Source organism: Pristiophorus japonicus, chromosome 18 (genome assembly GCF_044704955.1).
Source record: "Pristiophorus japonicus isolate sPriJap1 chromosome 18, sPriJap1.hap1, whole genome shotgun sequence".
Classification (NCBI taxonomy): domain Eukaryota; kingdom Metazoa; phylum Chordata; class Chondrichthyes; family Pristiophoridae; genus Pristiophorus; species Pristiophorus japonicus.
In genome coordinates this window covers 38,298,452-38,313,052 of record NC_091994.1, presented here as the reverse complement: position 1 = coordinate 38,313,052, position 14,601 = coordinate 38,298,452, and the positions used below count along the sequence as shown (strand labels likewise).

General features: G+C 47.9%; 1 protein-coding gene across 1 annotated transcript in view; it reads right to left on the bottom strand.

The window, feature by feature from the left end:
• malt2 (MALT paracaspase 2) overlaps positions 1-14,601 on the bottom strand; it is a 98,539-nt gene that overhangs the window by 70,371 nt on the left and 13,567 nt on the right. Inside the window, exon 3 of the mRNA XM_070860868.1 lies at positions 1,995-2,166. Coding sequence (XP_070716969.1) covers positions 1,995-2,166 — 172 coding nt within the window. The remainder of the gene's footprint in view (positions 1-1,994; positions 2,167-14,601) is intronic.

Here is a 14,601-nt window from a genome sequence, read left to right as displayed (position 1 = left end):
ACCTCACCTGTCTCACTATACTGGGAGTTCCTTCACCTGTCTCACTATACTGGGAGTTCCCTCACCTGTCTCACTATACTGGGAGTTACCTCACCTGTCTCACTATACTGGGAATTACCTCACCTGTCTCACTATACTGGGAGTTCCCTCACCTGTCTCACTATACTGGGAGTTCCCTCACCTGTCTCACTATACTGGGAGTTACCTCACCTGTCTCACTATACTGGGAGTTCCCTCACCTGTCTCACTATACTGGGAATTACCTCACCTATCTCACTATACTGGGAGTTCCCTCACCTGTCTCACTATACTGGGAATTACCTCACCTGTCTCACTATACTGGGAGTTCCCTCACCTGTCTCACTATACTGGGAGTTACCTCATCTGTCTCACTATACTGGGAGTTCCCTCACCTGTCTCACTATAACGGGAGTTACCTCACCTGTCTCACAATACTGGGAGTTACCTCACCTGTCTCACTATAACGGGAATTCCCTCACCTGTCTCACTATAATGGGAGTTCCCTCACCCGTCTCAATATACTGGGAGTTCCCTCACCCGTCTCACTATACTGGGAGTTCCCTCACCCGTCTCACTATACTGGGAGCCCCCTCACCCGTCTCACTATACTGGGAGTTCCCTCACCCGTCTCACTATACTGGGAGTTCCCTCACCCGTCTCACTATACTGGGAGTTCCCTCACCTGTCTCACTATACTGGGAGTTCCCTCACCTGTCTCACTATACTGGGAGTTCCCTCACCTGTCTCACTATACTGGAGTTCCCTCACCTGTCTCACTATACTGGGAATTACCTCACCTGTCTCACTATACTGGGAGTTCCCTCACCTGTCTCACTATACTGGGAATTACCTCACCTGTCTCACTATACTGGGAGTTCTCTCACCTGTCTCACTATACTGGGAGTTCCCTCACCTGTCTCACTATACTGGGAATTACCTCACCTGTCTCACTATACTGGGAGTTCCCTCACCCGTCTCACTATACTGGGAGTTCCCTCACCTGTCTCACTATACTGGGAGTTACCTCACCTGTCTCATTATACTGGGAGTTCCCTCACCTGTCTCACTATACTGGGAGTTCCCTCACCTGTCTCACTATACTGGAGTTCCCTCACCTGTCTCACTATACTGGGAATTACCTCACCTGTCTCACTATACTGGGAGTTCCCTCACTTGTCTCACTATACTGGGAGTTCCCTCACCCGTCTCACTATACTGGGAGTCCCCTCACCCGTCTCACTATACTGGGAGTTCCCTCACCTGTCTCACTATACTGGGAGTCCCCTCACCTGTCTCACTATACTGGGAGTTACCTCACCTGTCTCACTATACTGGGAGTTCCCTCACCTGTCTCACTATACTGGGAGTTCCCTCACCTGTCTCACTATACTGGGAATTACCTCACCTGTCTCACTATACTGGGAGTTCCCTCACCTGTCTCACTATACTGGGAATTACCTCACCTGTCTCACTATACTGGGAGTTCCCTCACCTGTCTCACTATACTGGGAGTTCCCTCACCTGTCTCACTATACTGGGAATTACCTCACCTGTCTCACTATACTGGGAGTTCCCTCACCTGTCTCACTATACTGGGAATTACCTCACCTGTCTCACTATACTGGGAGTTACCTCACCTGTCTCACTATACTGGGAGTTACCTCATCTGTCTCACTATACTGGGAATTACCTCACCTGTCTCACTATACTGGGAGTTCCCTCACCTGTCTCACTATAACGGGAGTTCCCTCACCTGCCTTATTATAACGGGAGTTCCCTCACCTGCCTTATTATAATGACATGTATTTTACCACAATGGGATGTATTTCAACTGTCCTATTATGATGGGATGTACCTCAACTGTCCCACTATTTATTAAAGTGATCAGATATCTCTCTCATATTCCAGACAATATAAAGACATATTTTAAATAGTTGTGCTGTGAATGTCTGCAGTGATGTCACCATTCTTACCTCATGCTTTCCTCGAAACCACTGATAACCCAAACCTGGGGGTCCCATGACCTGACAGCAGAGAGAGACCCTGTCTCCAACAGTCGCATCCTGTGGCTTGGGCTGCCCGGTGATTCGAATAGTATCTGTGGCTGTGGGAGGGGCAGTCATCAGTAACGGTAACAATGTGAGACTGGAGATATTAAGAAGCAGATTTCACCGTAACAATATTTTACTTACTTCAATAAATTCCCCTTAAGCATCTTCTTTTTATCAAACCTCATGCCTTTAGCACCATCTAATTCTGTTCTGAATAATCCCAAATATTCTACCTCTGCTCGCCTGCCTGGAAGATTATTCCAACCATTTCTTATTCTTTGACTGACACACCCGTGTTAAAAATTTACTTTTAATAAAAACATAAGCAGTAGGAGTAGGAGTCGGCCATACGGCCCCTCGAGCCTGCTCTGTCATTTACTACGATCATGGCTGATCCGATCATGGACTCAGGTCCACTTCCTTGCCCGTTCCCCATAATCCCTTATTGGTTCAGAAACTGTCTATCTCTGTCTTAAATTTATTCAATGTCCCAGCTCTCTGAGGCAGCGAATTCCACAGATCCACAGCCCGCTGAGAAAATAAATTTCTCCTCATCTCAGTTTTAAATGGGTGGCTCCTTATTCTAAGGTTACATCCCCTCGTTCTAGTCTACCCCATCAGTGGAAACATCCTCTCTGCATCCAGCTTGTCAAGCCCCCTCATAATCTTATACATTTCGATAAGATCACCTCTCAATCTTCTGAATTCCAATGAGTAGAGGCCCAACCTACTCAACCTTTCCTCATAAGTCAACCCCCTCATCTCCGGAATCAACCTAGTGAACCTTCTCTGAACTGCCTCCAAAGCAAGTATAACCTTTCGTAAATACGGAAAGCAAAATTGCACGCAGTGTTAAAGATGTGGCCTCACCAATACTCTGCATAACTGTAGCAAGACTTCCCTGCTTTTATGCTCCATCTCCTTTGCAATAAAGGTCAAGATTCCATTGGCCTTCCTGATCATTTGCTGTATCTGCATACTAACCTTTTATGTTTCATGCACAAGTATCCCCAGGTCCCGCTGTACTGCGGCACTTTGCAATCTTTCTCCATTTAAATAATAACTTGCTCTTTGATTTTTTTCTGCCAAAGTGCATGACCTCACACTTTCCAACATTATACTCCATCTGCCAAATTTTTGCCCACTCACTTAGCCTGTCTATGTCCTTTTGCAGATTTTTTGTGTCCTCCTCACACATTGCTTTTCCTCTCATCTTTGTAACGTCAGCAAACTTGGCTACGTTACACTCAGTCCCTTCTTCCAAGTCATTAATATAGATTGTAAATAGTTGGGGTCCCAGCACTGATCCCTGCGGCACCCCACTAGTTACTGATTGCCAACCCGAGAATGAACCATTTATCCCGACTATCTGTTTTCTGTTAGTTAGCCAATCCTCTATCCATGCTAATATATTACCCCAACCCTGTGAACTTTTAACTTGTGCAATAACCTTTTATGTGGCACCTTGTCAAATGCCTTCTGGAAGTCCAAATACACCACATCCACTGGTTCCCCTTTATCTATCCTCTTTGTTACATCCTCAAAGAATTCCAGCAAATTTGTCAAACATGACTTCCCCTTCATAAATCCATGCTGACTCTGCCTGACCGAATTATGCTTTTCCAAATGTCCTGCTACTGCTTCTTTAATAATGGCCTCCAACATTTTCCCAACCACAGATGTTAGACTAAGTGGTCTATAGTTTCCTACTTTTTGTCTGCCTCCTTTTTTAAATAGGGGCGTTACATTTGCAGTTTTCCAATCTGCTGGGACTTCCCCAGAATCCAGGGAATTTTGGTGAATTACACTCTTCATTTTCATTACTGGGATGTGGGCATCGCTAGCAAGTCTGCATTTCTTGCCCATCACTAGTTGTGCTGAGAAGATGGTGGTGGGCTACCTTCTTGAATCACTGTAGCAGTTTTGATACAACTGGGTGGTTTTCCAGGCCACTTCAGAGGACACCACTATGTTGGTGTGGGACTGGAGTCACATATAGGCCAGACCGGGTAAGGGCAGCAGATTTCCTTCCCTAAAGGCCATTAGTGAACCAGTTGGGGTTTTATGACAACCCAACAGCTTCAAGGCCACTTTTACTGACACCAAATTTTTATTTCCCAATTAAAAAACACTGAATTCAAATTCTCAAACTGCTACGGTGGGATTTGAACTCAGGTTGTCCAGATTATTAGCCCAGGCCCTGGGTTAATAGTCCAGTCACATAACTACAATCCTATACCCATCTAGGTGAGGGGCAAGGTTTGGACAGATGCCCCAGAGAGTGGGCAGCAGCTGGAACATGTTATCAGGGAGGGAGGGTGGTCCAGGCCAAAGGTCATTTAAGAAACAGCTGGGTGCAGCAATGGGAAGACAGTATAGCGGGTATTCTGCAAGGATGGGATCAAATGGGGTGAAAGGCCTTCATTAGGACTGATCTTGCACCATGCTCTGGCTAGGCTTTCCTGACTAACTTTAAATGGTATGGTGCACGATTCATTGGATGTTCACGAGCAAAGTTTCAATTCCTACAGAACGTTTCTGGGAACATTCTTTCTGCTCTTTCGATTCCTCTGACTGTCTTTACTTTTGAAATGATTATCCGCACAAACATTTTGGTGTTCTTCTACACATAAGCGCGGAAGGACCCGCCCCTTTTGCGCACCCCATCCCCTTCTGCGCATGCGCGCTGCCACCGCAGTCCGGCCGCGTACACGCTGTACCCCACAGTGCAGCACGGTCCATGCTTATCTCAGCTCCTTGGGACAAGGCCCATAGGCAAGGTCCGGGAGGGGATTGGATCGAAACGGGAGAAAGACATTGGGGGGGGGGGGGTGGGTTGGGGTGGAAGAGAGGGAAAGAGAGGAGAATTGAGGGAAAAAGAGATAGGAGATCGGAGGGGAAAGAGAGAGGGGGGAAGAGAGTGGATCGGAGGGAGGAGGAATCAGAGGGAGGGAGAGAGATAGGAGATTTGACGGAGGGAGAGAGAGAGTGGAAGAGGGGGAATTGGAGCGAGAAAGAGAGAGGGGCGATCGGAGGGAGGGAGAGATGGGGGGAAGAGAGTGGATCGGAGGGAGGAGGAATCAGAGGGAGGAAGAGAGATAGGAGATTTGAGGGAGGGAGAGAGAGTGGAAGAGGGGGAATCGGAGCAAGAAAGAGAGAGGGGAGATCGGAGGGAGGGAGATAGAGGGGGAGAGAAGGGGTCGGAGGGAGGGGGAGAGAAGGGGTCGGAGGGAGAGAGAGGGGCAATCAGAGGGACGGTCAGGAACTTGGTGGAGGGGAGAAAGAGTACAGAGAGCACAGTGGGGATGGCAGAAGAATGTGATCCAGGTCTAAAGCCGGGGGGGGGGGGGGGGGGTGAGAGCGAGAATGTGATTCAGATGGTAAGACCGGATGAAATCGGAAGTCACAACACTGTCACTATTCGCTTAATACTCAATAAACCTATTCACAATCCGTGACCCACCTGTGGCTGGGGGCGGAGGGGGAAGAGGTCATGAATCCATGGGGGAGGAACTTGTGTAGGGGAGCAGGTCATAAATCCGGGGTGGGGGAAAGAGAAGGTCAGGGACTTGTTCAGGGGGAGAAGGACAAGAACTTGAGCATGGGGGGATGGGGAAGGATGTCAGGAACGGGCTGGGGGAGGTCAGGAATTTGGGCAGGCGGAGGAGGTCAGGAACTTGGGGGATGGGGACAGGAATTTGTTTGGGGAGTGGGAGAAGGTCTTAACCAGAGAGTGAGCCTTGTCTGTTACAAGTGAGCTCTGTTCTGTCTGGAGTCGGCAGTCAGAATGGCTCAAATTACACTTTGCAAAGTCACTGATTACGTAGGCAGGGTGGTTCTAATCACATATTCCAGGGAAACTGCTGGGTGTGTCTTATCCTCCAAGGGGACCAATCAGCAATCAGGTCTTGTGATCAAGGGGGCCCAATCAGAGCTTCAGGTGTTGCAAACTAACATGTCCCTTTACTTTGCCACTTATAATGATTTTTTTTTGGCCAGATACCTGGTATATGGAGCAGCCCATCACTACACACGTGAGTCTCTGACCTAGACTCCCGAGAAAACTACTCAGGTAGAGTTTCTGTTTGCCTGATGCAGAGTGTGCATCTCTCCCCACTTATCCACATGAAGAACTTCCACTTATGGGCCCAATTTTCCCCAAACCCTTTTTTCAGCGCACTTACCTTAAATGCGCCGACTTTGCGCGCTGGAAAAGTCGAAAAAGAGGGGCCCCATCCTGCCCGCTCTGCCGGTGTCCCAGCGTGGCATAGGTAGTGAAGTGGGGGCGGAGCAACAGGCCAGCGCAGAAAGCACTGCCGGCAGCAGCGCGCATGCGCAGTGAAGTCTGCGCGCATGCTCCTGCCCTCCCAGCGAGTCCTGTGGGCTGTGAGCAGGACCCGATGCTCGCAGCCCCTATCCCCGGCCGAAGGGACGCCCCGATCTTCGCCGCACCCTATTCCCGACCGAGTGGCCTCCCGCACCGGCCGGCCGGCCGGCCCGCTGACTTCCCGGGCCGAGGTAGGACTTCAGTTTTATTGTTTATTTATTGATGGTTGTGCTTAAGACTTTTAATTGGTGGGAGGGAGGAGAAAGAGTGTTTTGATGTGGGGGGGGGGGGGGGGGGCGCGTGGGGGAGGGAGCTTTAAAACAAAAACTTGATTCTGGCATAAAGGTAGGACTTCTATTTTTTATTTGTTATTGATTGATTGCTTATTACTTTTTGTGGTTTGTTTAGTGCTTTGTAAGTCTTGGTGCTTTAAATGTATTAACCTGCGTCGAATTCTTAACTGCCTGCAATGTTTTTCAGAGCTGGCCACATACGCTGACCTAAGTTGATTTGGAGTAAGTTTTAGCTGGCCAAAGTGGCATAAATAGCCAAAACTGGCGAAAGTGTCTGGGAACGCCTCCTTTTGAAAAAACTGAACAAAAAAAAAATCGTACCTAACTGACTTACTCTGGAGCAAGTTTTGGAGGGAAAATGGCATTTTTTAAACTTACGCCAGAAAAAACTTACTCCAAAAAAAATTAATGCAAGTCATGGCCAAAATTGGGCCCATAATGTCTTTCACGACCTCGGGATGTCCCAAGGCACTTTTCAGCCAATGAAGTAAGTCGCTGTTGTAATGATGGAAACATGGCAGCCAATTTGAGCACAGCAAGCTCCCACAAACAACACTGTGATAATGACCAGATAATATGCAGAGACACTGGGCACAGGATTGCACAGACAATCTTTAAGGACTTCCATATGCAGTGGGGTACTGCTGGAGTTCAACCAGCTAAGAAGATGCAGCATCAGTAAATTTGCTGCACCTGGTATCTTGGAGGCACCTCGACCCCAAAGAGAGGCCGGTTATAATATTGGGGCTGGATTTTACGGTGCTATCCATCTCTGTTTGTACCCTGGAGGGGTGGCAATGGCGGCGGTGAGCTCCTCTGGGCGGGCGGCCAGCCAGCTTCCAACGCCCCGCGGGGGGTTTTGCAGGGACACGGAGCAATAACGCCCCCGGTTGCAACACCGGTGCGTTTTTTGACTCCCGCCGGACCTGTACGCCCCGCAGTGCCCCCTTCTGGGACCGCGTGTGAAAATGGGCGGTCCGACCTATACCGGCTGCAGTGAGGTAAGTAATGTCCACCTCAGGTAAGTATGATTGGTTTTTCCTTTTCTTTGCAATTTATCATGTGGTGACGTGGGCTGCTGTGTATTGGGAATGCTTTTGGTGTTTTCTTGTTTCAGGTTTTTATTTCCTCCCCAGGCCTTTCTCAGAGCACTCCCAGGCCGACTGTTTAGCCCGGGATTTTCGCATGCTCAGCCAGCCTAGTGCCCTGAGAGAGGTGTACAACGCCTCTCTTAGCGCTCTGCCCCTCACTCAGGGCCCGGCTGCCCAATTTTGCTGACTGAGGCGCAAACTGTTCCCGGGCGCAAACTTTACCGTCCCGAAGTCAGCAAAGCCAAAAATCCAGCCCTTGGTCTTCCGTGGAGATACCCGTGCTAAGTAATAAGGTTAGGAATGTATTATTCTGCTGTTAAGGTGGAGCTGTGTCCCTTTAAGTCTAACTTAGGAACAGGAGGAGGCCATTCGGCCCCTCGGGCCCCTCGAGTCTATTCCACCATTCAGTGAGATCCTGGCTGATCTGCATCTTAATTCCATTCACCTACATTGGTTCCATATCCTTTTATACCCTTGTCTGTGAGTGAACAGAACCTCAGGTTATGCAGAGTTTAATTGCTGCCTGGTCAATTTCAGGCCTAAGGTGAAAAGCACCCAGCATTTTAAAATGACTCTGTATCTGTAACAAAGGGGGTCATTTAAAACCCCCCAAACAGGTGGGGTTGGGTCGAGTGGGATGTTAAAATTTTTTAAAAATCTCCCGACCCGTACTCCGCGCCTAGAATAGCGACAGGTCAAACCTGTTGGTGCAGCCCGGCAAGCAGTGGGCACCCAAACCACTCCCAGGAGGCGAATGGCACTTTTAATATTGCCTCAGATGTTATCTCTCTTCCAGCTTTAACATTGGTTGGCCGGGTTTCCTGGGCCTCGGGAAACCCAGCAGCTAAAGGGAGGCGAGGAATGCTGCATGAAAGATGTAAGTGCCTTTCCGACACTGGTTGTGGACCAGGAGGAGCAGGAGTGCGTACCCCACCCCGAGCTAACCTACTCCCCTCCTTTAAATCAGACCCCGCCCCACCCACCGCGATCACCCCCCACCCACCGCGATCCCCCCCCACCCACTGCGATCACCAACCCACCCACCGCCACCCCCACTCTGCCCCAATCTCTCTCTGATCCCTCTCCCCACCACCCCAAGATCACTCCCTGACTCTCCAAACCACGCTGTACCCGCCGCGATCTCTACCTTGAGCAGCAGAATATCGAGCTGCTCCTAGGCTGTAGCATTCCCTGCCCGACAGGGAGCCAAACCTGTAAATCAGGCTGGCTTCTGGGCAGGGAATCGGTTTAATCTCCACCGTATCTGGGACCATAATTCCACCTCTCCTGCTCGGAAATCCCGCCCCAGTAATATTGAGGACAAAGTGTTTTGTCAGTGCCCACTGACATATAATTTTTCTTGGTCATCCTCATCAAACCAATCTGGTTGAATGACCGAGCGTCTCTTTGCAGGCGCTGGTTATGGTGGCCTTAAGGGCCGACCAGGTGCTGGAGAGAAACTAAACTATAGAACCAATGGGAACCTGTTCAACCTTTGTCGCCTCCAGACTAGATCCAAGGTTGTCCCATCCTCTGTTATTGAACTACAGTACACGGACGGCGCTTGCGTCTGTGCACAGAGATCGAACTCCAAGTTGTCGTTAACATCTTCACCGAGGCATAAGAAAGCATGGGCCTTACACTAAACATCCGTAAGACAAAGGTCCTCCACCAACTTGACCCCACCACACAGCACTTTCCCCTGGTCATCAAAATTCACGGCACGGCCCTGGACAACGTGGACCATTTCCCATACCTCGGGAGCCTCTTAGCAACAAGAGCAGACATTTGACGACGAGATTCAACACCATCTCCAGTGTGCCAGTGCAGCCTTTGGCCACCCAAGGAAAAGAGTGTTCGAAGATCAGGCCCTCAAATCTGCTACCAAGCTCATGGTCTACAGGGCTGTAGTAATACCCGCCCTCCTGTATGGCTCAGAGACATGGACCATGTGCAGTAGACACCTCAAGTCACTGGAGAAATACCACCAACGACGTCTCCGCAAGATCCTGTAGGTCCCTTGGGAGGACAGACACACCAATGTTAGCGTCCTCGACCAGGCCAACATCCCCAACATTGAAGCACTGACTACAGTTGATCAGCTCCGCTGGGCAAACCACATAGTTCACATGCCAGACACGAGATTCCTAAAGCAAACGCTTTATTCAGAACTCCTTCACGGCAAACAAGCCAAAGGTGGACAGAGGAAACGTTACAAGGACATCCTCAAAGCCTCCCTGATAAAGTGCAACATCCCCACTGACACCTGGAAGTCCCTGGCCCAAGACCGCTCTAAGTGCAGGAAGAGCATCCGGGAGAGCGCTGAGCACCTCGAGTCTCATCGCAGAGAGCATGCAGAAATCAAGCACAGGCAGTAGAAGGAGCATGCGGCAAACCAGACTCCCCACCCACCCTTTCTTTCAACGACTGTCTGTCCCATCTGTGACAGAGACTATAATTCCTGTATTGGACTGTACAGTCACCTGAGAACTCACTTTGAGTGGAAGCAAGTCTTCCTCGATTTCGAGGGACTGCCCTATGATGATGATCAACATTTTTAATATCACTGGTAACTCTCCCATGGTGCTGTCATGGTGAGTCAGAGAAGGTGCTTTTTATACCGACAGGAACATTATACCATGCAAAACAGAAATATTCTGAGTTAATGTTGCAGCTCGACAAGGTGCCACATAAAAGGTTACTGCACAAGATAAAAGTTCATGGGATTGGGGGTAATATATTAGCATGGATAGAGGATTGGCTAACTAACAGAGAACAGAGAGTCAGGATAAATGGTTCATTCTCTAGTTGGCAACCAGTAACTAGTGGGATGCCGCAGGGATCAGTGCTGGGACCCCAACTATTTACAATCTATATTAACGACTTGGAAGAAGGCACTGAGTGTAACACAGAAACATAGAAAATAGGTGCAGGAGTAGGCCATTCAGCCCTTCAAGCCTGCACCACCATTCAATAAGATTATGGCTGATCATTCATCTCCGTACCCCTTTCCTGCTTTCTCTCCATGCCCCTTGATCCCTTTAGCCATAAGGGCCATATCTAACTCCCTCTTGAATATATCCAACGAACTGGCATCAACAACTCTCTGCGGTAGAGAATTCCACAGGTTAACAACTCTGAGTGAAGAAGTTTCTCGTCATCTCGGTCCTAAATGGCTTACCCCTTATCCTTAGACTGTGTCCCCTGGTTCTGGACTTCCCCAACTTCGGGAACATTCTTCCTGCATCTAACCTGTCCATTCCCGTCAGAATTTTATATGTTTCTATGAGATCCCCTCTTATCCTTCTAAACTCCAGTGAATACAGGCCCAGTCGATCCAGTCTCTCCTATGTCAGATCTGCTATCCCGGGAATCAGTCTGGTTAACCTTCGCTGCACTCCCTCAATAGCAAGAATGTCCTTCCTCAGAATAGGAGATCAAACTGAACACAATATTCCAGGTGAGGCCTCACCAAGGCCCTATACAACTGCAGTAAGACCTCCCTGCTCCTATACTCAAATCCCCTAGCTATAAAGACCAACATGCCATTTGCCGCCTTCATCACCTGCTGTACTTGCATGCCAACTTTCAATGACTGATGTACCATGACACCCAGGTCTCGTTGCACCGCTCCTTTTCCTAATCTGCCGCCATTCAGATAATATTCTGCCTTCATGTTTTTTCCCCCAAAGTGGATAACCTCACATTTATCCACATTATACTGCATCTGCCATGCATTTGCCCACTCACCTAACCTGTCCAAGTCACCCTGCAGCCGCTTAGCATCCTCCTCCAGCTCACACCGCCACCCAGCTTAGTGTCATCTGCAAACTTGGAGATATTACATGCAATTCCTTCATCTAAATCATTGATGTATATTGTAAATAGATGGGATCCCAGCACTGAGCCCTGCAGCACACCACTAGTCACTGCCTGCCATTCTGAAAAGGACCCATTTATCCCGACTCTCTGCTTCCTGTCTGCCAACCAGTTTTCTATCCATGTCAATACATTACCCCCAATATCATGTGCTTTAATTTTGCACACCAATCTCTGGTGTGGGACCTTGTCAAAAACCTTTTGAAAGTCCAAATACATCACATCCACCGGTTCTCCCTTGTCTACTCTACTAGCTACATCCTCAAAAAATTCAAGAAGATTTGTCAAGCATGATTTCCTTTTCATAAATCCATGCTGACTTGGACCGATCCTGTCACTGCTTTCCAAATGCGCTGCTATTTCATCTTTAATAATTGATTCCAACATATTCCCCACTACTGATGTCAGGCTAACCGGTCTATAATTCCTCATTTTCTTTCTCCCTCCTTTCTTAAAAAGTGGTGTTACATTATCTACCCTCCAGTCCATAGGAACTGATCCGGAGTTGATAGACTGCTGGAAAATGACCACCAATGCATCCACTATTTCTAGGGCCACTTCCTTAAGTACTTTGGGATGCATACTATCAGGCCCTGGGGAGTTAACGGTCTTCAACCCCATCAATTTCCCTAACACAATTTCCTGACTAATAAGGATTTCCTTCAGTTCCTCCTTCACGCAAGACCCTCGGTCCCCTTGTATTTCCGGAAGGTTATTTGTGTCTTCCTTCGTGAAGACAGAACTAAAGTATTTGTTCAATTGGTCTGCCATTTCTTTGTTCCCCATTATAAATTCATCCGATTCTGACTGCAAGGGACCCACGTTTGTCTTCACTAATCTTTTTCTCTTCACATACCTATAGAAGCTTTTGCAATCAGTTTTCATGTTCCCAGTAACGTAGCCAAGTTTGCTGACGATACAAAGATGAGAGGAAAAGCAATGTGTGAGGAGGACACAAAAAATCTGCAAAAGGACATAGACAGGCTAAGTGAGTGGCAAAAATTTGGCAGATGGAGTATAATGTTGGAAAGTGTGAGGTCATGCACTTTGGCAGAAAAAAATCAAAGAGCAAGTTATTATTTAAATGGAGAAAGATTGCAAAGTGCCGCAGTACAGTGGGACCTGGGGGTACTTGTGCATTAAACACAAAAGTATAGTATGCAGGTACAGCAAGTGATCAGAAAGGCCAATGGAATCTTGGCCTTTATTGCAAAGGGGATGGAGTATAAAAGCAGGGAAGTCTTACTACAGCTATATAAGGTATTGATGAGGCCACACCTGGAATACTGCGTGCAGTTTTGGTTTCCATATTTACGAAAGGATATACTTGTTTTGGAGGCAGTTCAGAGAAGGTTCACTAGGTTAATTCTGGGATGAGGGGGTTGACATATGAGGAAAGGTTGAGTAGGTTGGGCCTCTACTCACTGGAATTCAGGGGAGGTGATCTTATCGAAACGTATAAGATTATGAGGGGTCTTGACAAGGTGGATGCAGAGAGGATGTTTCCACTGATGGGGGAGACTAGAACTAGAGGACACGATCTTAGAATAAGGGGCCGCCCATTTAAAACAGAGATGAGGAGAAATTTCTTCTCTCAGAGGGTTGTGGATCTTTGGATGTCACTGCCTCAGAGAGCTGTGGAAGCTGGGACATTGAGTAAATTTAAGACAGAAATACAGAGTTTCTTAAATGATAAGGGGATAAGGGGTTATGATCCGGAATTGTTGAACTTGGTGTTGACACCGGAAGGCTGTAAAATGCCGAATCGAAAGATGAGGTGCTGTTCGTCATTGTAACAGTGTAGGAAGCCGAGGACAGAGAAGTCAGACCTGCTCAGGGTCACGCTGAACAGACCTCTGCCTTGTGGAAGCTGAACACTAACTCTCCAACACCTCCTCTCTCTCCCTGGGCCATGACCACATCACCAAACATTAAGCCATCGTTTCCCAGACCTCATGTCCGCTGGAGATCTTTCCCTCCTTGGCTTCCAACCTGATGACTTGGATGAAGGGACCGAGTGTACTGTAGCCAAATTTGCTGATGATACAAAGATATGTGGGAAAGCAAGTTGTGAGGAGGACGCAAATAATCTGCAAAGGGATATAAATAGGCTAAGAGAGTGCGCAAACATTTGGCAGATGGAGTATAATGTGGGAAGATGTGAGGTTATCCACTTTGGAAGAAAAAATAAAAAAGCAAATTATTATTTAAATGGGGAGAGATTACAAAATGCTGTGGAACGGTGGAATCTGGGGGTCCTTGTACATGAAACTCAAAAAGTTAGCATGCAGGTACAGCAAGTAATTAGGAAAGCAAATGGAATGTTGGCCTTTATTGCAAGGGGGATGGAGTATAAAAGTAGGGAAATCTTTCTACAACTGTACACTGTTGGTGAGACCACAGCTGGAGTACTGCGCACAGTATTGGTCTCCTTATTTAAGGAAGGATATACTTGCATTGGAGGCAATTCAGAGAAGGTTCACGAGATTGATTCCCGAGATGAAGGGGTTGTCATATGAAGAAAGATTGAGCAGGTTGGGCCTATCCTCATTAGAGTTTACAAGACTGAGAGGTGATCTTATTGAAACATATAAGATTCTGAGGGGGCTCAACAGGGTAGATTTGAGGGAGGATGTTTCCCCTCATGGGGGAATCTAGAACTAGGGGGCATAGTTTCAGAATAAGAGTCGCCCATTTAAAATGAAAATGAGGAGGAATTTCTTCTCTCAGAGGGTCGTGAATCTTGGGAATTCTCTACCCCAGAGAGCTGTGGAGGCTGGGTCATTGAATATATTTAAGGTGGAGATAGACAGATTTTTGAATGATAAGGGTGAAAAGGGTTATGGGGAGCGGGCAGGGAAGTGGAGTTGAGGCCAAGATCAGATCAGCCATGATGGCTCGAGGAGCCAGATGGCCTATTCCTGCTCCTATTTCTTATG